Raw genomic sequence first — 19,220 nt, forward strand, 5'->3', positions numbered from 1 at the left:
TGGTTACGTTTGCTTGAAAAACATGGCTGCCAAGGGGCGGGGCATTTTTCCTTATATGGCTTTAGTAAAATCTTGTTAACACTCTAGAGGCCACATTTATTGTCTGATCTTCATAAAACTTGGTCAGAAGATTCATCCCAATAATATCTTAGACGAGTTCAAAAATGATGCTGGTTGATTGAAAAACATGGCCGCCAGGGGGCGGGGCATTTTTCCTTATTTTGCTTTAGTAAAACCTTGTTAACACTCTAGAGGCCACATTTATTTTCTGATCTTCATAAAACTTGCTCAGAAGATTTGTCCCACTGATATCTTGGATGAGTTCAAAAATGGTAACCTTGCTTGAAAAACATGGCTGCCAAGGGGCGGGGAAGTTTTCCTTATATGGCTATATATGGCTATAGTAAAATCTTGTTAACACTCTAGAGGCCACATTCATTGTCCAATCTTCTTGAAACTTGGTCAGAAGATTCATCTCAATAATATCTTGGACAAGTTCGAAAATGATGCCGGTTGGTTGAAAAACATGGCTGCCAGGGGGCGGGGCATTTTTTCTTATATGGCTATAGTAAAACCTTGTTAACACTCTAGAGGCCACATTTATTGTTCAATCTTAATGAAATATGGTCAGAAGATTTGTCTTAATGATATCTTGGATGAGTTCGAAAATGGTAACATTTGCTTGAAAAACATGGCTGCCAAGGGGCGGGGCATTTTTCCTTATATGGCTATATAAGGCTTTAGTAAAATCTTGTTAACACTCTAGGGGCCACATTTATAGTTTGATCTTCATGAAACTTGGTCAGAAGATTCATCCCAATAATATCTTGGACAAGTTCAAAAATGATGCCGGTTGGTTGAAAAACATGGCCACCACGGGGGCGGGTCTATTTTCCTTATATGGCTTTAGTAAAACCTTGTTAACACTAGAGGTCAGATTTATTTTCCGATTATCATGAAACTTGGTCAGAAGATTTGTCCCAATGATATCTTGGATGAGTTCAGGGTTTTTTTTGGCCCGATTTTATAGCCGAAATTCGGCTATGTTCCCATTCCCAAAAAGTATACTTTTTTCCCAAAATGTGGCAACAAATTCCCAATTTCCCAAAAAAAAAAAAAAAAAAAACATTTTTTTTTTTTTTTTTTTTTAGAAAGAAGTGTAATGCGTATTTTATCTCAATTTCAATTCAATTACATCTAACAAAGTATTATATGATTTTGTTCTTTTAATTAGAATGATTATAAAGAGTTATATCAAATTAAGTATTTCCCTAATCAGTGGACTTTTCATGTGGAAAAAAAGGCTAATGAATTTATTTTCCCAATTTCATGAAAATGCCGATAAAATTCCCAATTCCAAAGCCATGGGCTATCTTCCCAAAAAGTGGAAAAAAAACCCTGGAGTTTGAAAATGGTTGTGGTTGGTTTAAAAACATGGCCACCAGGGGTGGGGCATTTTTCCTTATATGGCTATAGTAAAACCTTGTAAACACTCTAGAGGCCACATTTATTGTCCAATCTTCATGAAATTTGGTCAGAAAATTGGTCTCAATGTTATCTTGGATGTGTTTGAAAATAATTATGTTTGCTTGAAAAAAATGGCTTCCAAGGGGCGGGGCATTTTTCCTTATATGGCTATAGTAAAATCTTGTTAACACTCTATGGGCCACATTTACTGTCCGATCTTCATGAAACTTGGTCAGAAGATTCATACTGATAATATCTTGGACGAGTTCAAAAATGATGCCGGTTGGTTGAAAAACATGGCTGCCAGGGGGAGGGGTAATTTTCCTTATATTGCTATAGTAAAACCTTGTTAACACTCTAGAGGCCACATTTATTTTCCGATCTTCATGAAACTTAGTCAGAAGATTTGTCTCAATAATATCTTGTTATCTCAGGTGAGCGACTTTGGGCCTTTCAGGCCCTCTTGTTTAATTAAATTACGTGTACAAATAAATGTTTTGCAATTATTGTATTATGCATGAAATGCACAATTTCCATTAGGATTACACTCGGTTTTCATCAATGATCTCCGGAATAACTATCCACGATTTTATCGTGGAGGAATACACATTACGGACCCATTAGTGTGGTATGTATATCAAAGCCACTGAAATTATCAACAGATATTGACGTGGAGTTATTCACGCATGACTAATTCAAAACTGCGCATATCTTGGCTGCCTTGGGGCCATTCTCTGATACTAGTCCTCTAAGAAGTTTGGTCAAAGGGCAATTAAGATGTTATCAGTAAGGCCGCGTGGAGGCTTTTGCCATTGAAAAGGGCAGAGTGGCACTTAAGAAGGGTGGCATGGAGCAGCACCACACGAAAAGGCCTGGGAAAAACACTAATTCTAATACTCTGCCATTTACCATTCTAGTATGGGTTTGTGTCTGCTTGATATGAACTCTTTGACTTATTTTCATGAAACTTGTTTACATTTGAAAGGTCATTGAAATGATGTAAAGAGGACATGAGTCAATCACTTTAGTCCAACGTCAAGGTTGTACTTCAAGGTCAAAGGTTTAACTGTTTATTTTTGTGTCTTGTCCACATCTCCTATACTCTTCAACAGATTTTCAGGAAACTGGGCTAAATTGTCAAGGTCATTGAGACAATGTGCAGAAGAAAGTCATGCTGGCTCATGGTTCAGGTCATATGTCAAGATCAAATTTTTATAGCCTTTGTCCAGAATTCAGGAATCAATGACGCTTGTTCAAAAATCAATGTCACCTGCCTTGTTCAAATTTAATGTATGTTGTGTAAACATGGAAATCTCATTTTTGGCAATTACTTCATTTTTACTATTTTTGTTATCAAGTGTCAGTTTGCACTCTATTTTTATGTTCTAATTCCAATTGTGTATGTTGTGTAAACATGGAAATCTCATTTTGGGAATGACTTTATCTTCACTCTTTTTGTTATCAAGTTACAGTTTACACTCATATCTATTTCTATGTTCTAATGCCAATGGAAACAATCATGTATTTTTATGTTTATAACAATTAAACCACATAAAGGCCTAATGTTATGTTTATGGTATCAGTAAACTTTGGCCAGAATCAAGGGTCAAAAGTCTCAATAGACTGCAAACGAATTTTGAAATATTAATGAAACGCTAATATTCCATTGATGGCAAACAGCATAAACCAGAACAGTCTGCGAGTAACTCGCAAGAAACTCGCAGTCTGTTAAGGTTTTATGCTGTTTGCTGCTCATCAGTATCAAAAGGTTGGAGATGAAGCCTTACAAACTTGATTCTAGTAACTTCACTGTAAGAAAGGTCGTGAATTAAATTAAACTTTCTAATGAACTACAAATGCCTAAAAAAATGTATCTAATTGGTAAAGTGTGAACCCTTTTTCACTCACAAGCACAGTGAAAATGGCTTTATGCAACCACCATAAAACCAAGCTGTTCAGGTAAATGCTGTTTGCTACTCATCAGTATGTTAGGATTAGAAAGGATTGAAATTGAAGCCTTTTAAGCTTTAATATCTTAAGAATGGTCTTCAATTTATTTTGATTTTCTAAGGTACGGTACTACACAAGTATCTAAATACATAGCCAAGAGGTAGAGGGTAAAGAATTAACCATTTGTTTGTGACATCATAATGCCTATCCAAGCAGTATAGGGTTAGTTTAGTTTAAACCTATTTATTTTAGCTCGATTGCATAGAAAGTAATTCCTACTTATTTGAAATGCTCTCGAGTCCGTTTCCTGGGCCTAGAACCAGTACTTGGTGTCTATATGGGAGATCGAAAGAACGCTCCCACAGCGGGGATCGAACCCGTGACCTCCCGGTCGCTAGGCGGACACCATATCCATTACACCACGGCGACCTTAAAGGGTATAGGGTTGACCCCCTATCATTAAGAGATGAATTTTGACCACTTTGTAGTCCCACAGAAAGTTATATTTAATTAAAAACCTCCATTACTAAACTCAAGTGTTAAAGGCTTCATTTCCAACCCTTAGATACTGATGAGCAGCAAACAGCAAAATACCTGAACAGACTGCGGGTAACTTGCAGTCTGTTCTGGTTTTATGCTCATTGCACTAAGCCATTTTCACTTTGCTTCTAAGTGGGAAGTGTTAAGATATCAACATGTTGCAGGTTCGATGCTGGGAGGTGCAGCAGTCAGGAAACATTGTGCTGAAGGCCCAGCAGGCACACACTGGTCCGGTTCTGGATGTCGACTGGAGTGACGTAAGATAGAACAGGGGTAGTGTAAGATAGAACAGGGGCAGTCCATGAATATTGTAGTCTTACTCTGGGAAAACTAGGCTTAATGCATGCGCCTAAAGTGTCCTCTGTGAGTTTAGTCTGTGCCGTCTGCACAGGCTAATCAATGGCGACACAATCCACTTTTATGATTTTTTATGCCCCTGGATCGAAAGATCGGGGGTATATTGTTTTTGGCCTGTCTGTCATTGTATGTATGTGTGTGTCCCAAAACTTTAACCAAAACTTTAACCTTGGTCATAACTTTTGCAATATTCAAGCAGTGTCCGACAAATCCATTGCCCGGAGCCCGGGGGCTACCGAAATTTTTCATCGGGCTACTAAAATTTTCCAGCTGACGCCCGCCGGGCTACTATAAATCTATAAGAGCGGTAGCCCAGTTTATTGACAGACATACGTAGAATTAACACGCTGACCATGTGTTTGTGCACTGTGTATTGCTTATAATCCGATAACAAAGTGCAATCAATTATCTAATCAGTCACCGATCACTTGCGGTAATGTCTTAAACAGTAACAGTGTATTTTAATCATCCAATCAGAATCAAAATTTGTCGTCTGCTGATAATATAATGAGAGCCGGTTGGATAGTTGGCGCACATGATGCAACATCATTTCGCAGTTTGGAATTCTTTGTTAACCGCAACAATGAGTAATAGCGACAACATTTTTGATGTCGTTAAATACCCAAGGACGCCAAACATTAAATAAATCAAAACAATAGCGGATTCTTCAAAACGGTAACGAAACCAAAAATGAATATTAATGACAACTTTGTGAACGCGGTTAACACCTGCTAATTAGTTTGCATTGTCAATTAATAATTGGATTAATCGACTGTTAATCAATAAGCCCATATATGCCCGATTTATATTTTTAAAACCAAATTATGGGTGGGCAATATAGACGATAAGAGTCATAAACACAAACGTTTGAAATTTTCTAAAGTGTCAAATGAATTACGGCATATGGTTCTATTTAAAGATATGATGAAATAAGCTCCCAATCAGGACCTTTGTATTGCAACATGCGTAAATAACCTGCCACGGTTTGCACGCGTTGTGTACAGCTATTTTAGGTTACAAAATTCTACATTTAAGAAATGAATTTCTTTGTCCTGATAAAAAGCGCGCGAAAATTGGCGTGGGTGTATTTATTTGTAAATAAAAATTTCGTAGCGGGTACAACATTGAGATCATTTAATTTCCATTAAAAGTTTCGTTGTGAATTTCAACCTAAGTACCGGGGTATCTCGCGAATTATTTGGCATTGACATTTTCTCTTAATAAAATATCATGTAAACACGCTGTATCATTACCGTTATGCTGTATCAGTTCCTTCATTATTGAAACAATTATTGTATTGTACACTGACTGCACACAAGTGTCGTAACATACGGATGCAATACGTAAATTCGGACAGTACTTAAAGTCGGACACAAGTAAATAAATGATTTAATACTCTTGATTTCTTGAAACTCGGTATTTGTTGTTAAAAAGGGCAATTGCATTGATTAACACCATACGAGTCAATCGTATTAATCATCTAAACGCTTTATTTACGTTTACGACTTAACGTGCTGTCCGAATTTAAGTACACATACATGTGCACATACATGTAATATCTACATGTAGTATATGATTTTTTTTGGTACATTTACATTTAAGTACACGGTGCCTGTACTGTAACATTAATTTACGATATTGACTGTGTACATCAGACTACTTGCTGTTTTATGTATATGTATGTATACATATTATGTATATGTAAATGAAGAAATAAAATAAAGATGAAAACCTGCCTCTTATCATTTTGTATGAAAATTTTATGGGCTACCAAATATTTTTATTGGTAGCCCAGTGGGCTACCTGAAAAATAAGAAATTTGTAGGACACTGATTCAAGATAGCAACTTGATATTTGGCATGCATGTGTATCTCATGAAGCTGCACATTTTTAGTGGTGAAAGGTCAAGGTCATCCTTCAAGGTCAAAGGTCAAAAAAACAAATTCAAAAACTTAACCAAAACTTTAACCTTCTTCATAACTTTTGAAATATTGAAGATAGCAACTTGATATTTGGCATGCATGTGTATCTCATGGAGCTGCAAATTTTGAGTGGTGAAAGGTCAAGGTCATCCATCAAGGTCAAAGGTCAAATTTATGGCTTCAAAACGGCGCAATATTGTGTCTGTCAAACACATCTCTTGTTTTCAAGGTGGTTTCTTCTGACCAAGAATCCAGCACAGGCTCATCTGAGATTCAAGTTAACATCCATTATGTCCAGGCTCATATGTATATGCAGGAAACATCAAACTTTGAAGCTGTGTTCCATGTTGATATTTTCACATTTGTAACTTAATTTTAAATAGTTTTATTTTGGTGATTTTGTGATACAGTTTATTAATTTACTTTTTACCCTTACATGAGTCTTAAAATGCTTGCTAATTTACTACTTTATAAGAAATGGTATTTGTTTTAGGAGAACATAGGGAATACCTGTAAGTCCTGCATTTGAGTGCATTTTGTTACAGGATGGTACAAAGGTGTTCACTGCCTCTTGTGACAAAACCGCAAAGATGTGGGATCTCAACAGCAACCAGTTTGTACAGATTGCACAGGTAAGTTTACTTTTGTAGAGAATTGTACTGGCCATATATTGTTTTCTATTATTACCATAATTATCCCCGCCATCGGCGGAGATATATTGTTTTTGCGTAGTCTGTCTGTCCGTCTTTCCATCTGTCCGGAGCCATATCTTGGAAGTGCTTTGGCGGATTTCATTAAAACTTGGTATGATTATATATATGGATAAGGGGATGATGCATGCCAAATGGCATTGTACACCATCTGTTATTAATGGAGTAATGGCCCTTTGTATCTTGAAAAAATGCTTTTTCGAGTGTCAAATATAACACTTTTGTGTCCAGAAGCATATTGGCGGGGGATTTCAATTCAACGAAATTGCTTGTTACTCAAAGTTTTCAGACAATTAAATTAATAATAATTCATCCGAACATTTAGTATAAATATGTTTAAAAAAACAGGTGTCCGAAAAAATTTGAGAAAAAAATACAGGTGTTCGATAATTAAGAGACATTAAAAAAGTTATTAAATTGATGATCGGCTACGGGTTTGATATGTATAAGCATCAATTGATTTAACTATTATTATCCCCCGCCATCATTTGAGGGATATTGTTTTGGCGTTGTCCGTCCGTCCTTCTTTTCTTCCGTCTTTCCGTCCGTCCGGATCCATATTTTGGAATGCTTTGGCGGATTTCATTGAAACTTGGTATGATTTTATATATGGATAAAGGGATGATGCACGCCAAATGGCATTGTACACCATCTGTAAATAACAGAGTTATGGCCCTTTGTATCTTGAAAAAATGCTTTTTTGAGTGTCAAATATAACACTTTTGTGTCCAGAAGCATATTGGCGGGGGATTTCAATCCAACGAATTTGCTTGTTACTCAAAGTTTTCAGACAATTAATATAATAATAATTCATTTGAACATTTAGTATAAATATGTTTAAAAAAAAAACAGGTGTCCGAAAAAATTTGAGAAAAAAATACAGGTGGGGTCAGGGAAAACGAATTCTATACATTTTTAGGGACAAAATACTGCTATTCTCAGAGCATAAAAAGTTAAAATGAGGTCTAAAAAGAATAGAAAATTTTAAGATTTTCACATTTTTAGTATAGTGTACAATGTAAACACATATTATATAGATAGATCTTTGCATGCTCCAATTTTATCCATTACCCGATACTCAAGTATTATTACGGTTTCTTTTTTTCAAAACCAAATTACAGCCAATATTGACGATGAATGTTGTCCGCCATTTAACGCAAGTGCATATACAAATTGAATTGTGGGATTGGGGAATTCCCATTGAACATGCCTGAATCACGTGACGCGATTTGAGAGCATTGAGAACCTTTATATTAAGTAATTACGACAAATCAACGACTCAATGTTACATGTACAATGTACCTCTTTTCAGAAAAGTTTGCAAAAGTGAAAGTGAATTTCTGGGAATAAAAACACGTCTTTCTTTAAATTTTACCGAGAACTTTTCATTTCGGATCGTGATATAACTTGTCAGGTCATTCATGCATGTAGACCTATATGTATGCATGGTTTGGCAATCTCAAAACACGTTATTTACCTACTTATTACATAATGTGTTATGACCATTTGTATATCAAAATGCATTATTTAATTGAAGTATTATCAAATGCGTATAATTAAATGTGTTATCCGAAATCATTTTCAGATTTCATTATTTACGGAAAATTAAGAAAATTCTAGCAACAGTGACACATTTCTCGTGTTTTTCATGTACAGATGAAAATCATGCCAAAATTAGACTTTGTGTATAACATCACGTCATTCTTCCTCGTGGAAAGCATGGACTTTAATATTTAGATGCTGAATAACAACGTCGTAGCGCAGAGGTAGCTAATTTTGGTAGAAAATCGAAGAGCATTTTTAATATGTGGAAACTTTTTCTCTAACTAAAAAAACTAGTTCTTACGCTTTACAGTGCTGCATTCGTTGAGATACGGTCAGTTAAAATCTGTGAAATGTATGTAGCTATTTGATACAGTTTCACGCGGGGTCGGCGTGTATTCGGCTGCTTGAGCGCTGATTGGTTGACGTGCTTACCAAGAAGAATTTGATTGACAGCTGGAAAAATCAATATTGGCCACTCGCTGAGAAATGCATTGAAAACAGTACATGTAGCTCTAAGGTGTAGTAAACGGACTGACTGAATGACCGGGTGTCGCTCTACTATACTACGGTTATTCCTCCTCAGTTATTGTAGGTTTGCGTGATCAAAACTTCTGATCACAATTTTAAAAATTCGGGATAAGCAACCGATTTCCTGACGATTTTAACTGATAAATTCTATCGGCAATCGGTTAATAATGACAACCCTGGGTATACCTTGTTATGTAACTAATAATGCAAATGTAAAGGTCCATTGCTTTAAGGCATTTGTGTTCCAGGTTTTAGGACCTTAATCAGGTTGTAAAAAAGAATGATCGAAATGCCACCAGATAAGCTTAACTTGAGAATTCTGGTAAAGTATTAAATAAATTGAATAAAAGATCCACCAATTTAGAGTCATTGGCTGCAAATATCAGTAATAGAAAGACAAATACAATTTGACAATATTGTCTACAGTACATAGATTGGATTTGTTGCTTGTATCTTGTTATCCCCACACTTTTCGGAGAAAAAGTGGGGATATTGTGGTTATCTCCGTTGTTCGTCCGTCCATCCTGACCACCTGTTCCTCCTACACTATTAGCAATATTACCTTGAAACTTACATACATGGTAGCTATGAGCATATGTGCGACGGTGACAGTGACGGAAATTTTATCTGACCCCTGGGTCAAAAGTTCTGGGTGTAAGGGTGGGGCCGGGTCAAAGATTTTCCTGCGCGAAAAAGACTCATAACTACTGTGTCCCTTCAGATATTGCTTTCATATTTGGTATGCATGTGAATAAAGACAACACCTATCCATGCCCATACAATTTTTATGCCCCCTTTTCGAAGAAAAGGTGGCATAAAGTGATCGGACTGTCCTTCTGTCTGTCTGTCCGTCTGTCTGTCTTTCCGTCACACTTTGCGTTTAGGTTTCGAAAAATGCTCATAACTTCTATGTTCCTTGAGATATAACCTTCATATTTGGTATGCATGTGTATATGGACAAGGCCTTTCCATACGCACACAAATTTTTACCCCTTGACCTTGAACATAGGGTCCGCAATTTGGTTTCGAAATCTGTGTTCAGGTTTCGAAAAATGCTCATAACTTCAATGTCCCTTGAGATATAACCTTAATATTTGGTATGCATGTGTATATGGACAAGGCCTTTCCATACGCACACAAAATTTTACCCCTGTGACCTTGACCTTGAACTTGGGGTCCGCGTTAAGGTTTCAAAATCTGCATTTAGGTTTCGAAAAATGCTCATAACTTCTATGTCCCTTGAGATATAACCTTCATATTTGGTATGCATGTGTAAATGGACAAGGCCTTTCCATACGCACAATTTTTTTTACCCCTGTGACCTTGACTTGAACTTAGGGTCCGCGTTTAGGTTTTGAAATCTGCGTTTAGGTTTCGAAAAATGCTCATAACTTCTAAGTCCCTTGAAATATAACCTTAATATTTGGTATGCATGTGTATATGGACAAGGCCTTTCCAAACGCACAAATATTTTTACCCCTGTGACCTTGAAGTTAGGGTCCGCCTTAAGGTTTCGAAATCTGCGTTTAGGTTTTGAAAAATGCTCATAACTTCTTTGTCCCTTGAGATATAACCTTCATATTTGGTATGCATGTGTATACGGACAAGGCCTTTCCATACACACACAAATTTTGACCCCTGTGACCTTGACCTGGAACTTAGGGTCCGCGTTTAGGTTTCGAAATTTGTGTTTAGGTTTCGAAAAAAGCTCATAACTTATATCAAGCGTTTATAGGGGGCATAAGTCATCCTATGGTGACAGCTCTTGTTTACCTATGTGACCTTGAACTTGGGGTCAGTTTAAAGTTTTCGAAATCTGCGACTGCAATTTGAAAAAGGCTCATAACTACTGTGTCCCTTCAGATATTGCTTTCATATTTGGTAAGCATGTGTATCGAGACAACAGTTATCCATGTGCATACAATTTTTGACCCCTGTGACCTTGACCTTGAACTTGGGTTCAGTTTTCAGGTTTTGAAATCTGCGACAGTGATTCGAAAAAGGCTCATAACTTCTGTGTCCCTTTAGATATTGCTTTCATATTTGGTATGCTTGTGTATCTGGGCTAGACCTTTCTTTGCGCATGAAATTTTTGACCACCACCACCACCACCACCACCACCACCACCACCACCACCACCACCACCACCACCACCACCACCACCACCACCACCACCACACCACCACCACCACCACACCACCACCACCACCACCCACCACCACCACCACCACCACCACCACCACCACCACCACCACCCCACCACCACCACCACCAACCACCACCACCACCACCACCACCACCACCACCACCACCACCACCACCACCACCACCACCACCACCACCACCACACCTACCACCACCACCACCACCACCAACCACCACCACCACCACCACCACCACCACCACCACCACCACCTACCACCACCACCACCACCACCACCACCACCACCACCACCACCACCACCACCACACCACCACCACCACCACCACCACCACCACCACCACCCACCACCACCACCACCACCACCACCACCACCACCACCACCCACCACCACACCCACACACCACCACCACCACCACCACCACCACCACCACCACCACCACCACCACCACCACCACCACCACCACCACCACCACCACCACCACCACCACCACCCAATTGCTGCTACTACAACTTATAGCCCATATAGGGGGGCATGCATGTTTTACAAACAGCCCTTGTTCAAATATAGAATTAAGCCAAATTTGTGTCACTCATAAAATGGATAAACAGCCAAGTTGTATAATCAAAAGATGGACAGCAAATAACAGTTTAGCAAACAATAAATTTGTCTCTTTGGCATTATATGTCAGATAATCTTTTAAACATGATCTTATGAAATTAGCAGCCCAGTCAAGTAAGCTCTAATTCCAAAATAATTACACGAGTCAATTTCAATATTTTCCAGACAAAAAAGCTGTTTTTAATTCACCATTTAACAACTTAAGCAGCTTTAAGCACATGTTAAGAATGTTCTTTTATTGTTGACTTACATTGTAAGCACCTATGCATTTTTTACCAGTTTGACTTATGACATTTTGCTCATTTATACCAGGTTGACTGTCCAATGTGTGCTTATTGTCCTCTACCGGTTTCACGGGTTTGCGCTCTGTGTGTCCGTGAGTCCATCAGCTTGTCACACTTTTCTGGATCCAGCGATAACTTAAAAGTTCTTCATATTTTTTCATGAAACTTGAAACATGGACAGATGGCAATATGGAGATTATGTTCGTCACTTCATTTTGTTCCTACGTCAAGAATTATTGTTGCTATGGCAACAAATAGACTAGAAATACTGCTGAAAATAGTGGATCCTGCACACTTTTCTGGATCCTGCGATAACTTTAAAAAGTTTTTCATATTTTTTTATGAAACTTCAAACATGGATAGATGGCAATATGGACATTATGCACGTCGTTTCATTTTCTTCCTATGTCAAAAATTCTGGTTGCTATGGCAACATTTTTTTTTTCTGACAATGGTGGAGCCAGTAGGGGATATATATTGCTTGGCAATAGTCTTGTTTTTAACTAGTTTGACAACAAACATGTGCTACTTTTTACTATTTGGACCCGCAAATGTGTGCATATTTTGACCTTATAGACTACGAATGTAAACTAATTTTAACCAGTTTGACTTACGATCATGTGCTTATTTTGACCAGTTCGGCTTCAAAACGTGTGGTCATTGTGACCAGTTTTATTTACAAACATGTCCTCATTGTGACCAGTTTTATTTACAAACATGTGCTCATTTTGACCAGTTTCATTTATAAACATGTGCTCATTTTTTTTCCAGCACGATGCCCCAGTGAAGACTGTGCACTGGGTGAAGGCTCCCAACTACACGTGTGTCATGACTGGCAGCTGGGATAAAACACTTAAGGTATACTTGAACCCCATTGTATCGTGGTGTTAATTGTATCACGCTTTTCATATAACTCTCAATATTTCAATACCACTGCCAGCTACCGGTTGTTTTCATTTGTAAATCAGTTCTTTCGTTAAATTCTCGTAACAATGTCAGCGAGTTTTTTCCTTAAAAAGATTGTAGCTTCCTAAAAAGCACCTGGACCATTTGCGGGCGTCTGTTTAGTATTACAATTACATAAGTTTTGCTGTCAAAAATAAAAACTATGGAAGTGCATAGTTGTCAAATATTTTGACTTAAATTGCAAGATTTATGCATCTTTTTTTAAACTCAAGAGAAAAAAAAAATGCTGTATGATGTATGAGAAAACCCTCCAAGGGCTCAATGAATAATTGACAAACCTCACAAAATATTCAATATTGATGCATTTGGTGTCAAAAGTGAACATAACCCTCCTGATTACCATTGCAACACTGATTAATTCTTTGAGTACAAATGAATACTGAATAATATTCCAACATTTGATAAAAATTGTATTTTAGATTGTATGTTTTGATAAGATACAAATGTATGTACACTTTAAAAATGTTTATGGCAATAATTACCCACCATACTTGATTTTTTTTCTTTTGTAACAATGGCGCGATACAATAAAGTGACCTTGATTTTAAGGATGTTTTGACAGGTTGTAACCTTTCTGTTTAAATGTCTATAAATTTCACATCCAAGTGATATAAATGCGATCATATAGGGAAATAATGATTGTTTGAGGGATTGTATCTAAACTTGAGCTAATGAATTGGTATTTTTGCAAATTTATTTTTGATTTTTACAAGAACTGCAAGACAGTGTGGTCCCATGGTACAATATAGGCATCATGCTATTTGCAGCACTCGACATATACTGACAATTTTAAGATATTGCTTACTTTGAAATGAGTGTACCAAATATGTGATAATATGTGTCTTGTTCTGTGAAAGCTGGTCATAATGCAAGTGCGTAAAGTGTTGTCCCAGATTAGCCTGTGCAGTCCGTACAGGCTAATCAGGGACGACACTTTCCGTCTCAACTTGATTTTCGGTAAGCAGGGACTTCCTTGAAACTAAAAATACCATTAAAACGGAAAGTGTCGTCCCTGATTAGCCTGTGCGAACTGCACAGGCTAATATGGGACGACACTTTAAGCACATGTATTAAGCCCAGTTTTTCTCAGAACAGGACACATATGAGTCTCATTCTGGGAGTGTGCACTAAATGCGGTCCCAGACTAGCCTATGCAGTCCGCCTAAGATAGATTTTAAGATAAGAAGAGACCTTAAAACGAAAAATGCTAAACCAAGGCTCTTGTTCTTGTGTAGAACATTTTGTACGTGTTCATGTTACAGTTCTGGGACATTCGACAGTCCACTCCCATCATGAACATTGCTCTGCCAGAGCGCTGCTACTGTGCTGACGTGGTAAGTTTGATATGCTAACATGGTTTGAATTAATTTAGCCTCCTTCCAGGAAAACTGACCTTTATTAATGTGTGTAAAGTGTCTTTCTGGATTAGACTGTGCAGTCAGCACAGTCTAATCGGGGACAAGACTTTCCACCAAAACTGTTTTTGTTGTTGCTTAAACTATACTTCTTTTAAGTGAAAAAAAATCATAAAAGGGGAAAGTGTCATACCTGATTAGCCTGTGCAGACTGCATAGGCTTACCTGGGATGACTTTTAATGCACATGCATTTTGCCCAATTGTCCCAATGTGTGGCTGAATTAAAGCAATTGTTTGCCCAAAACTTCACAGACAATGCTTACTAAGGATATCATCAAAAAAAGCTTTTGGGATTTCATTCTTAAAATTGATTTATATATTTGTATGCCTCCAAACAATGGAAGGCATACATTTAAAAGTATTTAGAAGAACAAAATTTGCATAGAAATCCTTTGGCTTACACATGTAAGACATTCTTGAGTGTATTTCCTGGGAAGAACCCGTATTTGGTGTCTTGCCCGGTTGAAAGTTGGACACCATTGCCACCTCACCAATGTGGCCACCAAATGGGAATTGTGAGGCATCTCTATACGGAGAGATTTCACACATGATAACTATGTCCCTACAATAATTCTAATAGGGGATACATGTAGATCAAATATTGGCTCAACACATTTCTGTATACATTATGGGGCACTGCTGTGTGAAAAAGAGCTTTGATTAACTTTTGAAAACCAAAAGTCTGAATTTCCAGTAATCTGAATTTTGAAGGTTTTGCTTGCTGAATACTTTGCTTGGAGTATTTATAATTTTTCACATTATTACACCAACAGGACAATTACAATTTTCAAAGTTATGCTATTATTTAATATAGCTTACATTTTATCACCAAAGTATTGATTTATGATTCAGACTTAGCTTTTAATTATTTTTGTTTTTAAGGTTTGCATTAGAAGTTTGAGAATTTTTTGAATGGGGTTTTTGTTAATTCCATGACTGTGCTTGAGGGGCGATTTGATAATACAATGACTGTCCTTGTGGAAGATATGACAATTCCATGATTGTACTAAAAGGGGTTTTGATAATTCCATGAATAAAATTGTGGAAGTTTTGATAAATCCTTGACTGATAACTCTAAAACTTTGGTTAATGCATGTTATGCTGTTACAAACTTTCTGTTTCTGTAGAAATACCCAATGGCTGTGGTTGGCACTGCTGGACGAGGCCTGATTATATACCAGCTTGAAAATCAGCCCCAGGAGTTTAGAAAGTTTGAATCTCCGTTAAAGTACCAGGTAAGAATAATGTGATGGAAGTGCACATTCATGTTTGCTTTCTACTAAAATGTCCATATGATACTTCCAAACCATGAACCTAGTATGTTTCCCAGGAGGGCAAAGGGGCATGGGGCAGTACATTCAAAAAGGACATTTTAAGGCGCAGTTTAGGAAAAAAAGGGCAAAACGTTCCCTGAAAACCTGCTTTTTGGAGGAAAATTTAATTGCCTTTTTGGCAGTTGTGGAAAAAACATAAAAATATGAACAAACACACTTAAGTGTTCTTGTTTTTTTAACTTACTTTAATTAATATTTATATATTTACCTTGTAATGTCTTCCATTTCACTTCCATGCTGTTTCAGTAAACTGTACAGCATGACAAATGTAATAAAGCAATGTATGCATATGAATCTAATTATACACCGATCCACTAAAATATACCGTAAATTCACGAATATAATACGCCCTCGTGCATAATACGCACCCCCTAGTTTGGTCATAATTTATCTGTAAAAAATGAAAATCCGTGTAAAATACGCACTAAAAAAATCAGTGTCCAAAATCGGCCATTTCCGAAAAAATGTGTCAATATATGTTTGTGTTGTGAAAATGGCAATCAATTTGGTGTTGTCAACTATCTGTTTCACAGTAATACCCCGGTATATTGATCGGAATGTGTTATAGTGCTGTTGTTATGACAGTTGCATAATAAATATCTCTGCCTATTGTTTATATTACCATTGATTGTTACCGATAACACACGGGCCCCTTGCTGACATCCGGGTCAAGCAGTCATAATTACAAAAGAAAGAAGCAGAGGCGCTGTTTTTTGTTTTCACATGATATTCAATTTGACAATATTCGGGACGATAATAATTATAATAATAATAAAGTAATAAGAAGACAAAATGGTTACTTCCGTTTTTATAGTTGTCTAGATGAATTACCTTTCCGAAGTGTAACAAACTCGATACTTTAATATAACTTAAAATACAATTAAACCGCTTGTGTTTTTCATGATCTCTTTAATTAAAATACGCTGCTGTCATTAAGGCTAGTTTAGGAGTAAAAACAAATTACTTAATTATCACCTTTCAATTTAATTCGTCAATCGGCAGACAGGTGTAATAGACTCTATTAGCATCATAAAACTAATTATTTAGTTACCACTCTTTACTTCAGATATGGTAAATATGCGGTGGAAAGATAAATAGTGGTCAGCAGAAATATTTATTTACGGGTATTGTCAGTTTTTTTTTTTTCATTTGCTAATCTCTTTATACGACTTAGCGTTTAGTCGCTATTTTGTAGGCAGACGACGATATTAACTGTGTATTCAAAGTATACAGTGTCTGCGCTTGAATAACCCAATATTATCCGATAGCTCCTCCCGTTCTCACGTTTCATTCGACAACGTCATTTCATGTGTAAGCGAGCTCATTGTTGATTGGCCAGCTACCATGCGCACTTCAATAACAATAAGGTAAAGCAATGTCTCAATATCGGGAACAGACCGGGTTTCGTTAGCTGTTCGAATTGCGAACAATTTCATTAAAACAAAGAGACAAATATAGAAAACCAGTCAGATATGTTTTCAATGAAATTTTACTAGATTTTCGCATTTTCACAAATAAGATTTTTATTGAGCCAAATTCCCAATATTTTCGCAAATGACTCAAATGGCGAACGACAGCGCGAGCCCTGTTGCACCCCTTTGATGTAATGGTGTTGTTCAAAATGGCTACCGCGAAGGGAATAACAGCAATTAAGATGAAAATTTGCACAGGAAAATTTTTGTTCTGCTCTAAACTCGTATATTATACGCACCCTGTACTTGAAGAAAAAATCGGCAGGTAAAAAAGTGCGTATTATATTCGTAGATTTACGGTAAATGAAACCATGTTTGTCTTATCCCATTTGCTAACGATAATCTTGTCAGATGTTTCAACTTTGCAAGTAAATTGAAAGCCAATTTGCAAACACTCATTTTAGTGACATACATCAACTGTGTAGATTAATAATAGTATAGTGTTGTTTGTATCTAAAATGCTATATCCCCAATAACGTTATGATGTCCATCAGTAATTGGATTGTTGTTTGTCATTTTTGCAGAGTCACAAATTCTTTTCTATGCTGTCCGCCATCTTGTTAAAATGATGTAAGCAACAGGTGGGCATAGCTAGGAAAAATCATATATATTTAGTTGCGTAATTTCGTGATACTAAGTTAAATGTTAATAAATACCTTTCAAAATAATATGTTGTCGCAAATGTTTGACTTAAATTCACAAACGCGCCTATCTTTTCTACCTTGGGACCATACTCTGATACTATTCGGCTTAGAAATTTGGTCAAGAGGCAATTAAGATACCAGCAGCTGGAGTTTCACTTCGGTATATTGACTGTTTTAAACCCCATTCCAGCACCGATGTGTGAGCATCTTCACAGACAAGGCTAACCAACCGACAGGGTTTGCCCTAGGCAGCATCGAAGGTCGCTGTGCAATTCATTACGTGAACCCCGCCAACCCCAAGGACAACTTCACATTCAAGTGCCATAGACAGAATGGCACAAGCAGTAACATGCAGGATATTTACGCTGTAAGTCTTCTCACGTTGTTAATTGTGTCAGTTTCTGTGAAAATTGAACAAAATGCATGTGCGTAAAGTATTGTCCCAGATTAGCCTGTGCAGTCCGCACAGGCTACAGGCTAATCAGGGATGACACTTTCCGCTTTTATGGTATTTTTCGTTTAAAGGAAGTCCCTTTTTACAGAAAATCTAGTATAAGCGAAAAGTGTCGTTCCTGATTAGCCTGTGTAACTGCACAGGCTAATCTGGAACAACACTACGCACATGCATTATGCCCAGTTTTCTCAGAACAAGACACAATTATTTTAAGTCATTGAGATAAGCAGATCAAACATGCAAACCTTGATGTTTATGTAAATAATTACTTAAGACCAAGGCAGTATTACAAACCTTATACAGGATGCAAGATCAAAGGGGTTTACACATGGGCTAGACAGAATGGACAAAATTTGTAAGGAACTTTATTTGTGCAAATATCTCAAGTTATAGAAATATGTTTGCAAAAATCTGTAGTGCATTAAAGACAGGTTTTCTTGCAGTTTGTGCCTATATCTGAAGATTTAAGAATTTATTATTGAATAGGTCTGAAATCTGTGCCAAAGTTTTATGTTGTGTGCAGCATAAACCTGTATGTGAATGGCTATTAATATTGAATTTTTGCCAAGAACACATGCTTATTATGCCTCCCTTTGAAGAAGGGGGGTATATTGCTTTGCACATGTTGGTCGGTCTGTCGGTTGGTCTGTCTGTCGGTCCGTCCACCAGGTGGTTTCCGTATGATAACTCAAGAACGCTTGGGCCTAGGATCATGAAACTTCATAGGTACATTGATCATGACTCGCAGATGACCTCTATTGATTTTGAGGTCACTAGGTCAAAGGTCAAGGTCACGGTGACCCGAAATAGTAAAATGATTTTTGTATGATAACTCAAGAACGCACAGG

The 19,220-nt window shown here is 37.2% G+C and overlaps 1 protein-coding gene across 1 annotated transcript in view; it reads left to right on the top strand.

Annotated features, from left to right (window-relative positions):
- LOC127853593 (mRNA export factor-like) overlaps positions 1 to 19,220 on the top strand; it is a 42,273-nt gene that overhangs the window by 7,968 nt on the left and 15,085 nt on the right. Inside the window, exons 4-9 of the mRNA XM_052388256.1 lie at positions 4,122 to 4,214; positions 6,782 to 6,868; positions 12,858 to 12,944; positions 14,315 to 14,386; positions 15,596 to 15,703; positions 18,109 to 18,285. Coding sequence (XP_052244216.1) covers positions 4,122 to 4,214; positions 6,782 to 6,868; positions 12,858 to 12,944; positions 14,315 to 14,386; positions 15,596 to 15,703; positions 18,109 to 18,285 — 624 coding nt within the window. The remainder of the gene's footprint in view (positions 1 to 4,121; positions 4,215 to 6,781; positions 6,869 to 12,857; positions 12,945 to 14,314; positions 14,387 to 15,595; positions 15,704 to 18,108; positions 18,286 to 19,220) is intronic.

Source organism: Dreissena polymorpha, chromosome 12 (genome assembly GCF_020536995.1).
Source record: "Dreissena polymorpha isolate Duluth1 chromosome 12, UMN_Dpol_1.0, whole genome shotgun sequence".
Lineage (NCBI taxonomy): Eukaryota > Metazoa > Mollusca > Bivalvia > Myida > Dreissenidae > Dreissena > Dreissena polymorpha.